The 18550-nt window shown below is 38.7% G+C and overlaps 1 protein-coding gene across 1 annotated transcript; it reads left to right on the top strand.

Moving 5' to 3' along the window:
* The first annotated feature begins 12543 nt into the window (after positions 1 to 12543).
* Positions 12544 to 14849, top strand: LOC147635309 (flavone 3'-O-methyltransferase 1-like). The gene is made up of 3 exons (XM_086802542.1): positions 12544 to 13523; positions 13733 to 13797; positions 14348 to 14849. The coding sequence occupies exon 1, from the start codon at positions 12730 to 12732 to the stop codon at positions 13399 to 13401; it is 672 nt and encodes a 223-aa protein (XP_086658668.1). The 5' UTR covers positions 12544 to 12729; the 3' UTR covers positions 13402 to 13523; positions 13733 to 13797; positions 14348 to 14849.
* The last annotated feature ends 3701 nt before the right edge of the window (positions 14850 to 18550 follow it).

The following is an 18550-nucleotide window of genomic DNA, read 5'->3' as shown; positions in this document are numbered from 1 at the left end:
CCTCATTTTCTTGAATCCCCAAAATGGACTCATCCAGGCATTTGTCTAGCGTATGCATCCACATTACAATTGCAGATGGGAGGCGTTGTATCCATAGTCATACTCCTCCTTTGTTAGGTCATGCCCAACAAACTCCCTCTAGAAAAAACAATACAATTAGTTAAATAAAACAATATAGAACAAAATAAAATGAAAGAGGAGAGAAAATGATGACTAAAAATGGTACTTAACAAAATGAGCAATGAAGGAGGACTTTCCTCCCGAGCTGAAGTGTGAATCTTCTCGCTTTTATAGTCAGGAAGCACTTGTCGTCACTTGTTGTTAAAAAGCATGTGGGTGCTTTCTCACAAAGCTGCGTGCGTGCCTCCACTCCTCAGATGTACAAATGCTGGGGTTCTCCAAATTATTCTTTATTGCTCTCTTGATATTTTCTCTCCTATTAGAGAGAAAAATCTTGATTCGTCTCTTCATCCACTCCTCGAAGAAGCAAAGACCCGTATGCGGAACAGGGAACTCACACTTAAGCACATCAATGATGTGTTGCTTTGAAAGTTCATCTTGTGCTTTCCAATTTTTGAAGAAGTTCATGAACGCCACGTTTGCAAGTACATGCATGCGGTTCATGATTTTCTTTCCTCGAGCATCCATCACAAGGGCACCATCGAAATCCACATTGTATGGTAGGGTGCGTGGATCGAATGGGGGAATGGGTCTCCTGGGGGCTGCCTCATAATGTGTAGATGAAGAGCCCCCCTGCTGGGGAGACACATCGGGAGACCTAGCGCTCCTTTTGCCAAATAAAAATTAGCCTGTCCCCCCCTCCCCTCTGCAAGCACGTCTACTTCCCCCCCCAGACTCCCTAATATGTTGTCCTTGTGGTGAAGGCAGATGTGAGGGAGCGGGGGTGGGTCTAGTTGAGGAAGGTGGTGTGGGCTCATCAACAACCATATTGTGATGGGCGTGCACCACTCGGCCCCATGTCTATCAAAGACGCGACCTACCCTATTTGGACAAGTGGGGTAGATTGTGAAAAAAATAAGACTTATAGAATGCATAAAAGATTAACGTTGTGTATGTGAAAAGGTTTGATGGAACCATACCTGTGTTTGGGTAAACTAAGACCAAGCTTGCTGCCCATATTGTTCATTTATAATAGATAGCAGAGTTTCCACATCAAGATCTTGTGAGGGGTCGATCGACATTGCCTATACATACATGTACGAGGCAACAAAACACGACTGCTCTAACAAAATCCATGCTTAAACCTTAGACAAAAAACACAACATGTGATATTAGAACATTGTTTAAGACCCGCTACAATATTGCTTAGACAAGCAAGGTGGACAGTGTCCCTTTTGGATAAGATCTTTTGAGACTTTCTACATGCTTTTCACTATTAAAGCCAAAGGAAACTCCTCTTTTACAAGAGAAGAATAGTGACAAGATTGAGGGCTCCCCCTCCACTATAACCATCTACTCGTAGATAACCACTCCTAACTCGACATAAGCAGCATTCTAGATGGCCTATAACAATGCCCTATATCTCTATGCATAAGCTTATGCATACCCAACGCATGGTTTTCAATGTGTCATGGCCTTAGAAGGCCCCCTCAAAATTTGGCCTTTAGCCCACACATTGCAACCGAATAAGATTGGATGGTTGACCGAACTTTACAAGTGTATATAAGGACTCCATCCTTACTCTTGGAAAGTTTGGTCACCATGAGTACATTTGGTTACAATGTGGATACCAAAGTTCTAATTTTGAGGGGGCTCTCTAAGGCCACGTCTCTAAGGCCATAACACATTGAAAACCAGGTAAATGGAATGTACATTACAACAAAATGTCCTGTGATGATGACCAAATGTTGTGTGTATATGTAGACCCCACCCTCACTCTTGCAAAGTTTGATCACCATCATGGGAGCACATTTGGTTGCAATGTGTGAGGTGAAGTCCCAAATTTAGAGGGGGCTCTCTAAGGCCACCATGACACATTGAAAACCAAGCGTTTACACATTGTAATCAAATGTGCTCTCATGGTGACTAAACTTTGCAACAAGTATGTATATATGGATCCCACCCTCATGCTTGCAAAGTTTGTTCTTCACACCATCAAAGCACATTTTAATGCAATGTGCAGGTCAAAAAGGCTTAATTTGGAGGGGGCTATCTAAGGCCACACATTGAAAATCGAGAAAATGGCATGCACATTGTAACAAAATTTTCTCCAATGGGGACTAAACTTTTCAAGTGTGTATATGTGAGCCCCACCCTCACTCTTACAAAGTTTTATCACCATCGGAGCACATTTGGTTATAATGTGCAGGCCAAATGCCCAATTTCAAGGGGGGTCTCTAAGGCCATGACATAATGGCATGCACATCACAACCACATGTGCTTCGATGGTGAGAACAAACTTTGTAAACTGTTCTTTATATGTGGACCCACCCTCACTCTTGCAAAGTTTGGTTACCATCGGAGCACATTTGATTGCAATGTGCGAGCCAAAGGCCCAATTTCGAGGGGGCCCTCTAAGGCCACACATTGAAAACCAGGTGTCTCTGGCATAAAATTTGTAACCAAATGTGCTCCGATGGGTGACCAAACTTTGCAAGCATGTATATGTGGATACCATCCTCACTCTTGCAAAGTTTTCTCATCATTCGGAGCACATTTGGATACAATGTGTGTGCGAAAGGCCCAATTTTGAGGAGGCTCTCTAAGACTATATGACACATTGAAAACTAAGCATCTAGCATGGACATTGCAACCAAATGTGCTTCGATGGTATGAACAAACTTTTCAAGTGTGTATATATAGACCCACCCTCACTCTTGTAAAGTTTGGTCACCATCAAAGCACATTTGGTTGTAATGTGGAGGCCAAAGGTCCAATTTCAAGGGAGTCCTCTCTAAGGCCATGACACATTGAAAACCAAGAAAATGGGTTTCACATTGTAACCAAATGTGCTTTGATGGGGTCACCAAACTTTGTAAGTGTGTATATGTGGACCTCATATACACACTTAAAAAGTTTGGTCACCATTGGGGCACATTTGGTTGGAATGTGTGGACCAAAGTCCTAATTTTGACGGGGCTCTCTAAGACAATGATATATTAAAAACTAAGTGTTTGGCACACACATTGCAACCAAATGTCCTCTGATAGTAAGACTAAATTTTGTGGACCCCAACCTTACTCTTTCAAAGTTTTATGACCATCAAATCACATTTTATTACAATGTACGAGCCAAAGGACCAATTTTGAGGGGCTCTCAGGCCACAATACATTGAAAACTAAGTAATCTGGCACACACATTATAGCCAAATGTACTTAGATAGTGGCCAAACTTTGCAAGTGTGTATATGTGGATTCCAACCGTGCTCTTTCAAAGTTTCGTCACCATTGGAGAACATTTGGTTGCAATGTTTGAGACAAATGCCCAATTTCGAGGGAGCTACATCGGGCATCTAACATGGACATTGCAAACCAAGTGTGCTTGGATGATGAAAAATATTTATAAATATGTATATGTGGATACCACTAACACTTGAAAAGTTTTGACACCATCGGAGCATGTCTGGTTGCAATGTGCGAGCGGGGACTCTATAAGGCCATGACACATTGAAAACCGAGCATATGGCATTTACATTGCCAACCAAATGTGCTCAGATAGTAACAAAACTATGCAAGTGTGTATATGTAAACCCCACCCTCACTCTCGCAATGTTTGGTCACCATTCGAGTATATTTAATTGAAATATAGGCCAAAGGTCCAATTTCGAGGGGGTTACCTAAGGCCATGACACAATCGGGCAAATGACACACACATTACAAGAAAATGTTCTCCAATGGTGACCAAACATTTTCAAGTGTGTATTTGTGTGCTCCACCTCCATTCTCACAAATTTTGGTCACCATGAGAGCAGATTATGTACAATGTGTGGGCCAACTTCAAAGGGGTTTTCCAAGGACACAACACGTTGAAAACCGGGCAAATGGCACACATATTGTAACCAAGTGTGCTCCGATGGACCAAACTTTTCAAGTGTGTATATGTGGACCCACCCTCACTCTTACAAAGTTTGATCACAGGAGAACATTAAGTTGGAAAAGTGCAGGCCAAAGGCCCAATTTCTAGGGGGCTCTCTAAGGTCATGACACATTGGAAACTAGCACACGGCATGCACATTGCATTCAAATGTACTATGATGGTGGTGGCCAAACTTTGCAAGTGTGTATATGTGGACCCCACTATCATGCTTATAAAGCTTGTTCACACCATTGGAGCACATTTGAATGAAATGTGTGGGCCAAAGGCCCAATTTCAAGGGGGCTGTCTAAGGCCATGACACATTGAAAATTGGAAAAATGGCACACACATTGCAACCAAATGTTCTCCGATGGTGACCAAATGTCCTTGGATCACAAACAAACTTTGCAAGTGTGTATATGTGGATCCCACCCTTACTCTTGCAAAGTTTGGTCACCATCAACGTACATTTGGTTACAATGTGCAGGCCGAGGCCCCAATTTCGAGGGGGCTCTCTAAGGCCACAACACATTGAAAACCAAGAAAATGGCATGCACATTGCAACCAAATAAGCTCCAATGGTAGTAACAAGACTTTTAAAGTGTGTATATGTGGACCCCACCCTCACTCTTGCAAAGTTTAATAACCATTATAGCACATTTGGTTCCAATGTGGAATCTAAAGTGCCACCAAACAAATAGAGACCAATAGAGACAAAACATTAGTGAAAGAAAAAAACATGTTTGGATACGTTTGTGTGTGTGTGTGTCTGTGCATGTGAATGCTTGTGTGTATTATGTTGGTGTATGTGTGTGTGAATATGTGTACATTATGGAGGTGCATGTGAGAGTGTGTGTGTGTGTGCATTATGGAGGTGCATGTGAGAGTGTGTGTGTGTGTGTGTGTGTGTGAATGTTTTTATGCATGTGTGCCTTGGAGAGAGAGGGAGAAATAATACACTTATATGGAACTCAAATGGGATGATGTATAAATATAAGAGAATGTTTGTATGCATGTGTGACTTGGAGAGAGAGAGAAATTATATAGTTCTATGGAACTAAAATGGGATGATGTATAAATATAAGAGAATAATAAATAGGACGAATAGAAAAAACAACATAAGGGTGCTAGCCTAGCTCCTCTAGGCATAGCCACTAGATACATCATATAAAAGCAAGTGCTAACCCAGCTACACTAGGTTTAGTGTCACTATCACTATCCAAATCTAGCCAATCTGGATCACCATCTCCAAAACAACCTCATTATTGTTGTGATAAGTCTCTATGGCTCGCTGGACAATAGTAGAACTCGCTGGTCACTTACATAACACTATTAGTTAGAATTAGAAACCTTAGATATCCACATATATTCAAGTTCGAGGAACCATAAAAAACTTGAAAAACCACGAGGTTCCCATGTGCAAATTAGACATGAGTCATGAGTAAATAGGGATGTGATATGAGTCTACAAATGTGAGAAACATAAGCCTCTAGACATGCTATGTGAGTCTACATTTAAGCCTAAGCTAGAAGATAGATGTAAGCCAAGATAGGTGTGGGTTCACAAACGCAAGCCCACAAAGTGTGAGATTTGAGTCGATAGATGTGTGAGACGTGAGCTAATAAGGTGTGAGCCCATAGATAACATGACATGAGCCTTAAAAAACTTAATTAAAAATCCCATTGTGTATGTAGTGCCCAATGTCTTGATTCCATTCAAATAGGTGTGCTAGAGACCGATTCATGAGAGAGAAATCCTTCAATGTGAATTTGATGCAAACTTAGTCCTATGGAGCTAATTGTTGAAAATGATAATCTAACCAATTATAGTGCACAACTCAGTTGAGTTCCATGAAAAAGCCAAAAAAATTTAAATTCGGCAACATTGCACATGTGGCCGACCATTCAATGGGTATTTACATAACTCGTATGAGTTATGTGGAAATTACATTTTTTAAAATTCATATCGAATTAAAAAGAACACATGTCCCCACCATCCACGTAGCTCGGTCGAGTTATGTAAAAAATTGGGATTTTTTTTTTTGCAACGTCATTGAGGTGCATGCTTGATGTACATGAATGCCATGGGTTATGTAAGTAACTCGGTCGAGTTACATATTGGACATGCATGTAGGTAGCTTGAGTTCCATGGTGGATGCCATTGCGTAACTCGATCCCATAAGTCGATTGAGTTATGTAGTACCTCGGTGGATGTCCACGACTTCAGTCTTTTGAGTTACGTGGATGTCCACCTCCTACCTTGATTGAAGATATGTGTATGTCCACCATGTAAATCAATTGAGTTACATGGTGCCTTTCAAGATGTCCACATACATCATGTAATGTGATTGAGTTATGTGGTCATCATTGACAATATCCTAGGTGGCAAGGGCAGTAACTCAAGACTGCCACTTGGAATGATGCAATTGGAAGTATAACTCGATCCAACTATGCAACGATATCCCATTTGCACGACACGATCCCAAAGTGAGGATTCTTATTGTACACCACCCATGTGTATATATATATGCATACATGTATACATATATGCATTTATGTATACGTATATATGGATATGTATTCATATACATATACATATGTGTTTGTATATGTATATATATACATATACATATGAATATGCATATGCATATGCATATTTTTTTGTGTGTGTGTGTGTGCATATGCACACACACTATATACATATACATATACAATTATATAATACACATTTATGTATACAAATGTGTGTGCCTGGGTGTATCCCATACACACTATACATAAAAATAAATAAACCATTTATTAGAAATATTAATGAGATTAATATTATTACAAAGTAATATTAAAACTATATTGCTTGGTAATGATTTATCCTAGTTAATAAATAAACCGTTTATTAGAAATAGTAACGAGATTAAATATTAGTACAAAGTAATCTTAAAACTATATTGCTTGGTATTGATTTATCTTGGTTACTAAATGCATGATTAAAGTGCGTACTACCAATTATTTTATCTTAATTTTTTAATTAAAAAATAATAAATAACAAGAAAATATTCATAATTTCTTAAAACATTCTTAATTAAAATACCTTTTTTTTTTTAAAGGGCACATGCTTTTTCAAGAACAATTTCTCTTGTTTTGATAATATAGAGTTGAAGTAAAGTTTGATTTCACCCCCTTTTAATATTTGTATAGCTTAGATTCCAAGTTACTTTCGACCCTCAAAGTTTAGTTTGAATTCACATATTTGTATAGCTTAGATTCCAAGTTATTGAACTACACTCAAAGTTTAGTATGAATTCACCCCTTGTTGCTCAAACATTCGTATCATTAGTTGTCTTGAGGTGTTTTCATGTTGAATTCTCAAAAATCAATTGCTCAAAAGTATGTATCAATAGTTGTTTTTAGGTGTCTTCATGTTGAATTCTCGAAAATGAATTGTACTTATTGCATAGTCACTTCAGCACTTTCAAATGCATAAAATGAGGATGTTTTTGGTGTATTTTTCACCGATTGAAATTCAAGAAAAATGGGTAAAGGTAAACGCTGCCTTGAAGAGGACAATCGATGAAAATTTAACATTTATGTGCCTTTAAGCAAATTTTTCACCATTGATGGAAATTGAAGAGAAACAACTCAAGGTTAATGTTATCTTGAGGACAATCGATGAAAATTTAGCATAAAAAACTGGCCCAACAATCATAGAATTTTGATGAAGGAAAACTAGTCACACTTTAACCTTGCCCTTGTTCTCTTTCTTTCTTTCTGACTAACTTAGAAAGAAGTTTTTCAAGGGAGAACTGGTCTAGACAACATGTGCCATTGGAGAAAGGTGTTTGGATGGAAAAACAGTTTTCAAGGGAGAACTGGTCTAGACAACACGTGCCATTGGTGAAAGGTGTTTGGATGGAAAAAAGTTTTTCACAAAAGAAATGGTCTAGACAACACGAGGTGTTTGGATGGAAAAAAGTTTTTCAAGGGAGAACTAGTCTAAACAACACACGTGCCATTGGTGAAAGGTGTTTGGATGGACAAAGGTTTTTCCAAGGAGAATTGGTCTAGACAACACGAGGTGTTTGGATGGAAAAAAAGTTTTTTAGGGGAGAACTGGTCTAGACAACATGTACAAAAAAAAAAATCCAAGGAAGAACACTGGTCTAGAAAACATGAGGTGTTTGGGAAAAAAGTTCTTCAGGGAAGAATTGGTCTAGACAACATGTGCCATTTCTGAAAGTTTTTCAAAGGAGAAGTCATCTAGATAACATGTGCCATTGGTAAAAGGTGTTTGGTTGGAAAAAAGCTTTTGAGGGGAGAGCTGATCTGGACAACACATGCAATTTGTGAAAGGTGTTTGGATTTTTGGGGGGAGAACCAATGCCATTTCTAAAAACAGAAAGAATAAAAGCCCACCTTTGTTGAGCTCAGCAGCATGATTTCATAAGAATCCTCTTTGCATTCACTCAAGCTCCCATTGCTCAATGCACCCTGCCCCCATTCACACACTATGGGCGAGACCAGCGGTGTCGCTTAGAACCAACCATCACGTGGCAAAGCAACCAGAACACAACGATGGGTGTAACCATAATAAAGTGTGCACACCACGCCACAAGCATGCAAGTGAGACTAACCCCTTAGAGTAACCAAAGAGACCAATGCTCCACGTTTGTCTTTGAAGCTAGTTGTCGCGACGGATGAAAGGTAGCAGGTGCGAGTGCCTTTGGTGTATTTTTCATCAATTGAAATTAAAGAAAAAAAGAAAAATAGGTGTAAAGGTAAACGTTGTCTCGAAGAGGACAAGCGATGAAAATTTAACATACGTGCCGTTTAGGGTATTTTCCACTAACAAAAATCAAAGAAAAACGGCTAAAGGTTAACGTTATCTTGAGGAGGACAACCAATGAAAACTGGTTCACACACTCCAACCGTGCCCTTCTTTTCTCGCCGACTTAGAAAAATAGCTAAAGGTTAAGGTTCTCTTGAGGATGACACCGATGAAAACTGGTTCACTCACTCCAACCGTGCCTTTCTTTTCTTGCCGACTTAGAAAGAAGTTTTTCACGTCGCCAGTGGTGAAAGGTGTTTGGATGGAAAAAGATAGGGTTTTCGAGCCCATAGTTTCCACGTTTAGATGAAAATCCTACCTGTTTAATTCATAAGAATCAAACAACCCTTTACGTTCAACCAAGCCCTCCACCCAGTCACCCTGCACCCATACAATGGGCGAGATGAGCGGTGTGGCTCAGCATGTGAGAGTGTGTGTGTGCATGTGTTTGTGTTTTGTGTGTGTGTGTGTGTGAATATGTGTGCGCGTTTGTTTATGTGTGTGTGTGTGAATGTTTGTATGCATGTGTGCCTTGGAGAAAGAGGGAGAAATAATACACTTCTATGGAACTAAAATGAGATGATGTATAAATATAAGAGAATGTTTGTATGCATGTGTGACTTGGAGAGTGGAGAGAAAGGGAGAGAGAAAGAAATTATACAGTTCCATGGAACTAAAATGGGATGATGTATAAATATAAGAGAATAATGAATAGGTTAGCCACTAGATAATAGTTAAAAAAAACATCATATAATGACTATAAAAGTAAGTGCTAACCCAGCTACTCTAGCTTTAGTGTCACTATCACTATCCAAATCTAGCCAATCTAGATCGTCATCTCTAGAACAACCTCATTATTGTTGATAAGCCTCTATGACTTGCTAGACAATAGTAGAACTCGTTGGTCACTTACATAACACAATTAGTTCGAATCAAAAACCTTAAATATCCACATATATTCAAGTTCGAGGAACCATAAAAAACTTGAAAAACCAGCACGTTGAACCCATATTCCCATGTGCAAATTAGACATAGACATGGGCCTAGTAGTCATGAGTATATAGGGATGTGATATTAGCCTACAAATGTGAGAGACATAAGCCTCTAAACATGCTATGTGAGTCTACATATAAGACTATGCTAGAAGATAGATGTAAGCCAAGATAGGCGTGAGTCCACAAATGCAAGCCCACAAAGTGTGAGATTTGAGCCAATAGATGTGTGAGATGTGAGATAATAGAAGTGAACCTATAAGGTGTGAGCCCACAGATGAGATAACATGAGTCTTCAAAAAAACCAAAAAACTTAATTAAAAGCCCATTGTGTATGTAGTACCCAATGTCTTGATTCCATTCAAATATGTGTGCTAGAGACCAATTCATGAGAAAGAAATCCTTTGATGTGAATTTGATGCAAACTTAGTCCTATGGAGCTAACTGTTGAAAATGATAATCTAACCAATTATAGTACACAACTTAGTTGAGTTCCGCAAAAAAACCAAAAAATTTAAATTCGACGACATTGCACATGTGGCAGGCCATTCAATGGGTATTTACATAACTCCTATGAGTTATGTGGAAATTACATTTTTTAAAATTCATATCGAATTAAGAAGAACATGTGTCCCCACAATCATGGGTTGAGCATCCACGTAGCTCGATCAAGTTATGTGAAAAATTGGGAAAAAACTGTTTTTTTTTTTGCAATGTCGTTGAGGTGCATGCTTGATGTACATGAATGCCATGGGTTATGTAAGTACCTCGGTCGAGTTACATATTGGACATCCATGTAGGCAGCTTGAGTTCCATGGTGGATGCCACTGCGTAACTCGATCCCTCGTAAGTCGATCGAGTTATGTAGTACCTTTGTGGATGTATTCCACTTCACTCTTTCAAGTTACGTGGATGTCGACCTCCTACCTTGATTGAACATATGTGGATGTATTCCACTTCACTCTTTCAAATTACCTGGATGTCGACCTCCTACCTTCATTGAACATATGTGGATGTCCACCATGTAACTTGATCGAGTTACATGGTGCCTTTCAAGATGTCCACATACACTATCTTGATTGAGTCATGTGGTCATCATCAGCAATATCATAGGTGGCAAGGGAAGTAACTCATGACTGCCACTTGGAATGCTGTAATTGGAAGTAGTGACTCGATCCAACTATGTCAATGATATCCCATTTGCACGACACGGTCCTAAAGTGAGGATTCTTATTGTACACCACCCATATATATATATATATATATTTGCATACATGTATACATATATGTTTTTATACGTATATATGCATATGTATACATATACATTTACATATGAACATGCATATGCATATTTTGTGTGTGTGTGTGTGTGTGTGTGTGTGTGTGTGTGCATATCCACACACACTATATACATATACATATACATTTATGTATACAGATGTGTGTGCCTGGGTGTATCCCATACACACTATACAGAAAAACAAATAAACCCTTTATTAGAAATACTAAGGAGATTAAATATTATTATAAAGTAATATTAAAACTATATTGCTTGGTAATGATTTATCCTAGTTAATAAATAAACCCTTTATTAGAAATAGTAACGAGATTAAATATTATTTTTACAAAGTAATCTTAAAACTATATTGCTTGGTATTGATTTATCTTGGTTAATAAATGCATGATTAAAATGCGTACTACCAATTATTTTATCTCAATTTTTTAATTATAAAATACTAAATAACAAAAAGATTATTCAATATTTTTTAAAAGCATTCTTAATTAAAATACCATTTTTGAAAGTAGGGCACATGCTTCTTTTTAGAACAATTTCTCTTGTGTTGATAATATAGCGTTTAAGTAAAGTTTGATTTCACCCCCTTTAAATATTTGTATATAAGCTTAGATTCCAAGTTACTTCGACCCTCAAAGTTTAGTTTGAATTCACATATTTGTATAGCTTAGATTCCAAGTTACTGAACTACACTCAAAGTTTATTATGAATTTACCCCTTGTTGCTCAAACGTATAGTTGCCTTGACGTGTTTTCATGTTGAATTCTCAAAAATCAATTGCTCAAAAGTGTGTATCTCGATAGTTGTTTTTAGGTGTCTTCATGTGTTAAATTCTCAAAAATCAATTGTACTTATTGACTTCAGCACTTTCAATAATGCATCAAATGAGGATGCCCTTGGTGTATTTTTCACCGACTGAAATTCAAGAAAAATGGGTAAAGGTGAACGTGGCCTTCAAGAGGACAACAGATGAAACGTTGCATTCACCCCTTGTTGCTCAAACGTTTGTATCAGTAGTTGTCTTGACGTGTTTTCATGTTGAGTTGTCAAAAATCAATTGCTCAAAAGTATGTATCAATAGTTGTTTTTAGGTGTCATGTTGAATTCTCGAAAATGAATTGTACTTATTGCATAGTCACTTCAGCACTTTCAATAATGCATCAAATGAGGATGCCTTTGGTGTATTTTTCACCCAGTGAAATTAAAAGAAAAATGGGTAAAGGTAAACGTTGCCTTCAAGAGGACAACCGATGAAAATTTAACATTTATGTGCCTAGTAGTGTATTTTTCACCGACGGAAATTGAAGAAAAATAGCTAAAGGTTAACGTTGTCTTGACGTTGTCTTGACGAGGACAACCGATGAAAACTGGTTCACACACTCCAACCGTGCCCTTCTTTCACGTCGCCAGTGGTGAAAGAAGTTTTTCACGTCGCCAGTTGTTTGGATGGAAAAAAGACAGGGTTTCCGAGCGCATAGTTTCCACGTTTAGATGAAAAGCCCGCCTGTTTAATTCATAAGAATCATACAACCCTTAATTGCGTTCAACCAAGCAGTCACCCTGCACCCCCGCCGCAGTACACACACAATGGTCGAGACGAGCTGCGCTGTGGCTCAGCAATCTCTAGGCGGAGTTGAAGATCCAGCATGGTTACGAGTTATCGAGCTGAGCTCGCTGTGTCTGCCCATGGCCTTAAAAGCTGCAATAAACTTGAACGTGATGGAGATACTGGCCAAGAACGGTGCAGAAGAAGGATTATCAGCAGCCCAAATAATGTCTGGCATCATCATCAACGATTCGTCGACTGCCGTCTCCAATCCTGCAAAGGCTGCAATCTCACTAGATCGCATTCTAAGGGTACTGGCAAGCCATAGAGTTCTCACAGCATCATCATCATCTCCAGAAACAAGCGTTGATCAATATGGCAAGGCTGTAAGCAAGTATGGGCTCAACTCAGTGAGCAAGCATTTTGTGATGAACGAAGGTGGGGGCGCATCCCTGGCTCCACTGCTGCTCCTGTTGCAAGACGAGGTGTTAATGCAAGCTTGGCATCCCTTGAAAGAGGCAGTCCTCGATGGAGGAAGCCCTTTCACCAAAGCCCATGGCAAACATATTTTCCTCTACGGCCAACAGGATGTGAGATTCCGCGAGCTCTTCGACCGTGCAATGGCACACCAGTCAAAGCTTCTCATGCGCGCACTGCTTCAAACCACCACGACGTCCTACCATGGCTTCGACCATGGACCATGGTGTGAATAGGCTTGTAGACGTGGGTGGCGGATCTGGATCCTGCTTAAGCATGATTATCTCTAAGCACCCCCACATTAAAGGCATCAATTTCGATCAGCCTCATGTGATTGCAGCTGCGCCCGAGTACCCTGGTCAAGAGCTCTAGCCCTCAATTTTTATTACTGTGTGTGTTTTGCTAGCCTAAATTTAAGGTTATTCCAATAATACTGAATTAGTCATTAAGATAGTAATGCTTTCCTTTCGGGTGTTAATTTTTGTGCTTACGTAATTTGAATTCTTCTAAATAAAAATAGCTTGAAATTTAATCGTGAGATCCATTCGGTGATCTCCCATTAAACAGGCGTAGAGGATGTAGGAGGAGACATGTTCGTGAGCATCCCCCGAGCTGACACTATTTTCATGAAGGTAATTTTTATCCACCTCGATCAATACTGAAGCAACAAAAAAATTAAAATTTCTTTTACTTCAACTCTTTTTATCCACTCTATTATTGGTGGAAGGAACTTCTTTAGACAACATCGTATAGTTATGATTTTTGAAATTCCTCGTTTTTTTTAAATAGTGGATTTTGCACGATTGGGATGACGAGCAATGTGTCAAAATCTTGGAGAATTGTTACAAAGCACTTTTAATTATTTTTTTATGGCCAAAATCATGTTTCAAGTGTGTTTCGGTCTTCTTTCTGTCACTACAAGGTATTTTCGACAGTTTGGGAAGTTCTGGTTGAGAATTGTCTCTGGTCAAAATCTGGTTGTTGCGATGCAATAGTGTATTTTGGGAGTGCAGATAGTGTTTGCACATGTATTATTTACATTGTTTGTATGTAGATGTACTTTGGTGAGATCTACTGACCTACAGGTAGTGATGAAGTACTGTTGTAGTAGTCACAGAAGATACTATTGTGTTCGAGGTTGCATACAAAAATTGTCTAATGCAGTTTTTTTTATTGTTGTAGGAAAACATGTTTGGTGAGCAGAATCAATCTGATTGTTAGTGAGAAGCTGGATAAGAACATTTTGCATGCCTGGAAGTTCATAATGACAAATTTCCTTATGGATAAAGGATCTCAGGACCATGTCGAAAAGGAGACAATGAGGAGCCTCATGAGTTGTTCAAAGAGAATGTCACTGCAACACACATAAAGGCATTCAAGGATTGGAATCAGGATGCAAGGAAAGTCATGTATTGGCTTTCAATTAGTGTCATACTTACGATGATACCTAGACACATATAGAAGACCAACACTCCAGTAGTTACGTGGTAGAACCTGGTGTAGATGTTCTAGAGACCAACACAAAGGCAAGAAAATTGAAGCTAAAATAAGAGTTCCATAATATGGAAAAGAAAAGCATGTCTATCAAAATGAGTATGCTCTAAATATCAAGGGAATTGTTGAATCCCTTGGGTCTATATTAATGTATCGATGGAAGATGATAATTTGGTGAGTGTTTGTTTGAATGAGCTTGGCAAAGAGTACAATCCATTCAAGACCTCCATTGTAGTTAGGGAATATTCCCAATTTTTGAGACTTAGTACCTCCATTGTAGTTAGGGAATATTTCCAATTTTTTAGACTTAGTGTCTATATACTGATAATAGAAGAAAAGTCACTAGGTGTGCACTCTTATTCACAAAGCAAGAACACATCGAAATAGGCCTTTTACTCTACTTCAGGTAGAGGTAGAGGTAGAGATCATGGTCAAGGCCAAGGTGGCGGCCAACAAGGAAATCAGAATTATAGACAACAACTGTCCAATGATTCACAACAACAATCATACACATGTGGAAGAGGCAAGTCTAGAGGCAAGGGGAGCCAAAGAGGCTAAGGTGGTTGCAAAGAAATCATAATGCAAATAGCATAGAGTCCTATTATTATGGAAAACTAGGGCACATGGTAAAAGACTGCTATAAAAAGTAGAATGATAATAAAAGTGGAAAGTTACAGCAAGGCAACTATGTATCATCTCTAGTAAATAGGGAGGTGATGACAGAAGTGAGCAGTTGTTTGTGATGGAGCACATGCTCAGTTCCATAACAAGAGAAGTGTTAGGATCTCAAGATACATGGTATGTGGATTTTGGCACCTCTAACCACATGACCAGTCATGCTGAGTGGTTTAGAGACATGTACAAAATCAAAATACTAGGTTATGTAGAAACAGGTGATGATACTCTCATCCCATTGCATATGTTGGTAAAGTGCCATTGTCTATGCTATATGGTAAAATAAAATACTTGGCATAAAATTACAAAGAACCTAGTTTCTGTTGGTGGGGAGAGATGGTTGAGCACGGTTTGCAAGTGAGGTTGAATCCTCTAGGATGTTTTGTGGAAGACTTTAAAAATCATAGTCACTTGGTTGCAAAGGGTAACAGAAATGGTAGGCTTACTTTGGATGTGAACATGAATGAAGTAAAGGAAACCATGTTTGTGCATGGAACCTGTGTCATTGAAGATATTGACATATGGCACAAGTGCATTGGTCATGTGAATGTAGAACGACTAACATCTATGCAAGACCAAAATATTGTTGCAGGTTTGCCAAAGCTTAAGGTTGATGGTATGCACAAAGTATGTGAAGCATGCCAGCTTGGTAAAAGCAGGCCAAACATGATTTCTCACATGAAAAGAATGTCAGTGCAAGGCCATTAGATGCCATTTATTCAGATGTATGGAGACCAACCAAGATTGCAACAATTGCAGGTTGCAGGTATTATATATGTTACATTCATTAATGACCACACTAGAAAAGTATGGGTTTACTTCATGAAGGAGAAAAGTGAGGTGTTTGCTCACTTTCAGAGATTTAAAGCCTTGGTCGAGAGAAGGAAAAAGGCACGCAAATAAAAAGCCTGAGATCAGATCGTGAGGGAGAGTATTTCTCCAATGAGTTCAATCATTTCTTGAGGAAGTAGGGAATCAAGAGACAGTTTACATGCAGGTACACTCTATAACAAAATGTTGTAGAAAGAAATAAAAGGCACTTGCAGAAGTGGCACGTCCCTTGATGGATGAAAAGAATATGACACATTAAACTTCTTCTTGAGAAGACCCTTTGCATTCTCAACTTCCTCTTTATTGTCACCCCCAACAATCAAGTTATTTGCATAGATGATGATGACCACAATCCCCTTATAACTCTTTCATAGTACATAGAGTGAATGATCAGTATATCTGATGGACTCTCCGTTGAAGATCAGCAAGATCAACCAACACATCCATATAAAGGAGCCAGGGACTAATCCGTGAAATAGAAACTGATGTATACATTATGAATAAGACACCCACTATAGTTGTTCATGGTATGATGCCTAAACAGAAGTTTAGAGGCATAAGACCGGATGTGTCTCACTTGAAAGTGTTTGGGTGTATTGCATATGTGCATGTTCTTGATGAAGTGAGAAAAACGTTGGATACAAAGGTAGATAAATACATCTTTATTGGTTATGCTATGGAAAAGAAAGGTTATAAATGTTATAACCCTACCACTCATGATATGAGAGTAAGCAGAGATATTGTCTTTGATGAGATGAGTAGCTAGTATGAACCAATAGTGAAGGCAACAAAAGATGTAGATGTAAGAAGTGCTGATGCTACACCAAGTAGAGCAGCAATCATAGGTGCTCAGTGGATCTAGAGAGTCCTCTAGCAATGGACCCAATGTTAGCCCATTGTCAGAGGCAGGTTGAGGACAAATGTAGCTACACATGTATAATGCAGAGGGAAGGAAAAGGTAGATCAACCTTTTGTGCCTGATCTGTCACCAAGTCACTCATATGTGGATGGTGACTCTAGCAGCTCTGAGGAGATCCTTGATGAGGAGCTTGGAATTCCTTCTGTGTCACATCAGGTTCTCACTTCCCAATATTGTTGATTAGATTTTCAATTGTTGTGGCCCTAAATAGTCATACATTAAAATCCATATATTTTGCTAATCGCAGATTCTACACATACGAAAAACTACATATGTGCTATCAGTGAATGTATAAGAAAATCAAGATATCATTAAAAGAAGAAGTGCATGCTTACATTTTCTAAGGGCAGTCTCAAAATTAAGTGTAGCAGCAACATGGCATTGTAGCACACTCTCCAACCGCATCTAAAGCCATCATATTGCTGTGGGACCCTCCATCTAACAATCTTGGTTGCCTCTAAAATTTCCTCTTGGGTAAGGGCCTTGATACTAGCTACTATCATTCTATTACTCTCTCTCTCTATCTCTCTCTCTCTCTAAAATAAAAAATGATCATGTGAACTTGCTGCTTCACATTGCCATGAAATCTTGCAATTGAATTAGCAAGATAAGATTGCTTCAACTCAGCATCTATAACAATCAAACTCCATTGTTGGACTACAAAAGTTAAAAATAGTATAAGACGGTAAATCTAGTATCTATGTCAGAATACAAAAAGTATACTTTAGGTCACATGACACTTACTTTTCATGGTAGGCCATTACAAAGATATGGGATTAGTCTAAAACTACATGCCTAAACCATGGACATATGTCCACATAGGAAACCTTCTTTGAAACCAGAAGCAAGGATATAAGAGAATCCAAAATATATACCCTGCGCTGAGCTTCCCATGGGAGATTTGACAAAACCAAGCTGCACAAATAATTCACATTGTATTAATTTGAGAAATCATAACACTTTAAACTAAAGTTTAGGACATGGACATGGACATAGCAAGCCTTAAAATAGCATGCATAACTCTATCGTTGAACTCCTTGTGCATTCTGGATAAGACACTAATCTCCTCCATGTCAAAAGGGAAGTATTAAGGAGTGTTTTGCATCAGAAGCCTCACAACAAAGAAGGGGGGCAAATACCTCAAAGATTCAACATTAGAATTATGAAATTCTAGATAATAGGAAGCTTCTTCTCTAACCCTTTCAATACTCTCCCTAAATTTAGCTTCCTCCCTATTTTTGGCTTCGTTATTGGTCCTTTGTGCATTGAGCCGTGTGTCATGCAAATGATTGATCAAGTTGCCTCTTCAAGGACTAGTAACTCTTTTCCTCAAGGGAGGGATCTCCAAGATACCTAATATCTTTGTATATGATTGATCTTTGCCTCTTCAGTGTGACTAGTAACTCTTTTCCTCAAGGGAGGGATCTCTAGGATACCTTTCATCTTCGTATCAATGAGTTTAACTA

Source organism: Cibotium barometz, chromosome 9 (assembly GCF_041138505.1).
Source record: "Cibotium barometz isolate CiBa-2024 chromosome 9, ASM4113850v1, whole genome shotgun sequence".
Lineage (NCBI taxonomy): Eukaryota > Viridiplantae > Streptophyta > Polypodiopsida > Cyatheales > Cibotiaceae > Cibotium > Cibotium barometz.
Note: the sequence above shows the minus strand (reverse complement) of the source record. Positions and strands in the feature narration are given on the sequence as shown.

Bases quoted from the DNA above. Each gene is read 5' to 3' on its own strand.
- LOC147635309 (XM_086802542.1), top strand. From the start codon at position 12,730: ATGGTCGAGACGAGCTGCGCTGTGGCTCAGCAATCTCTAGGCGGAGTT.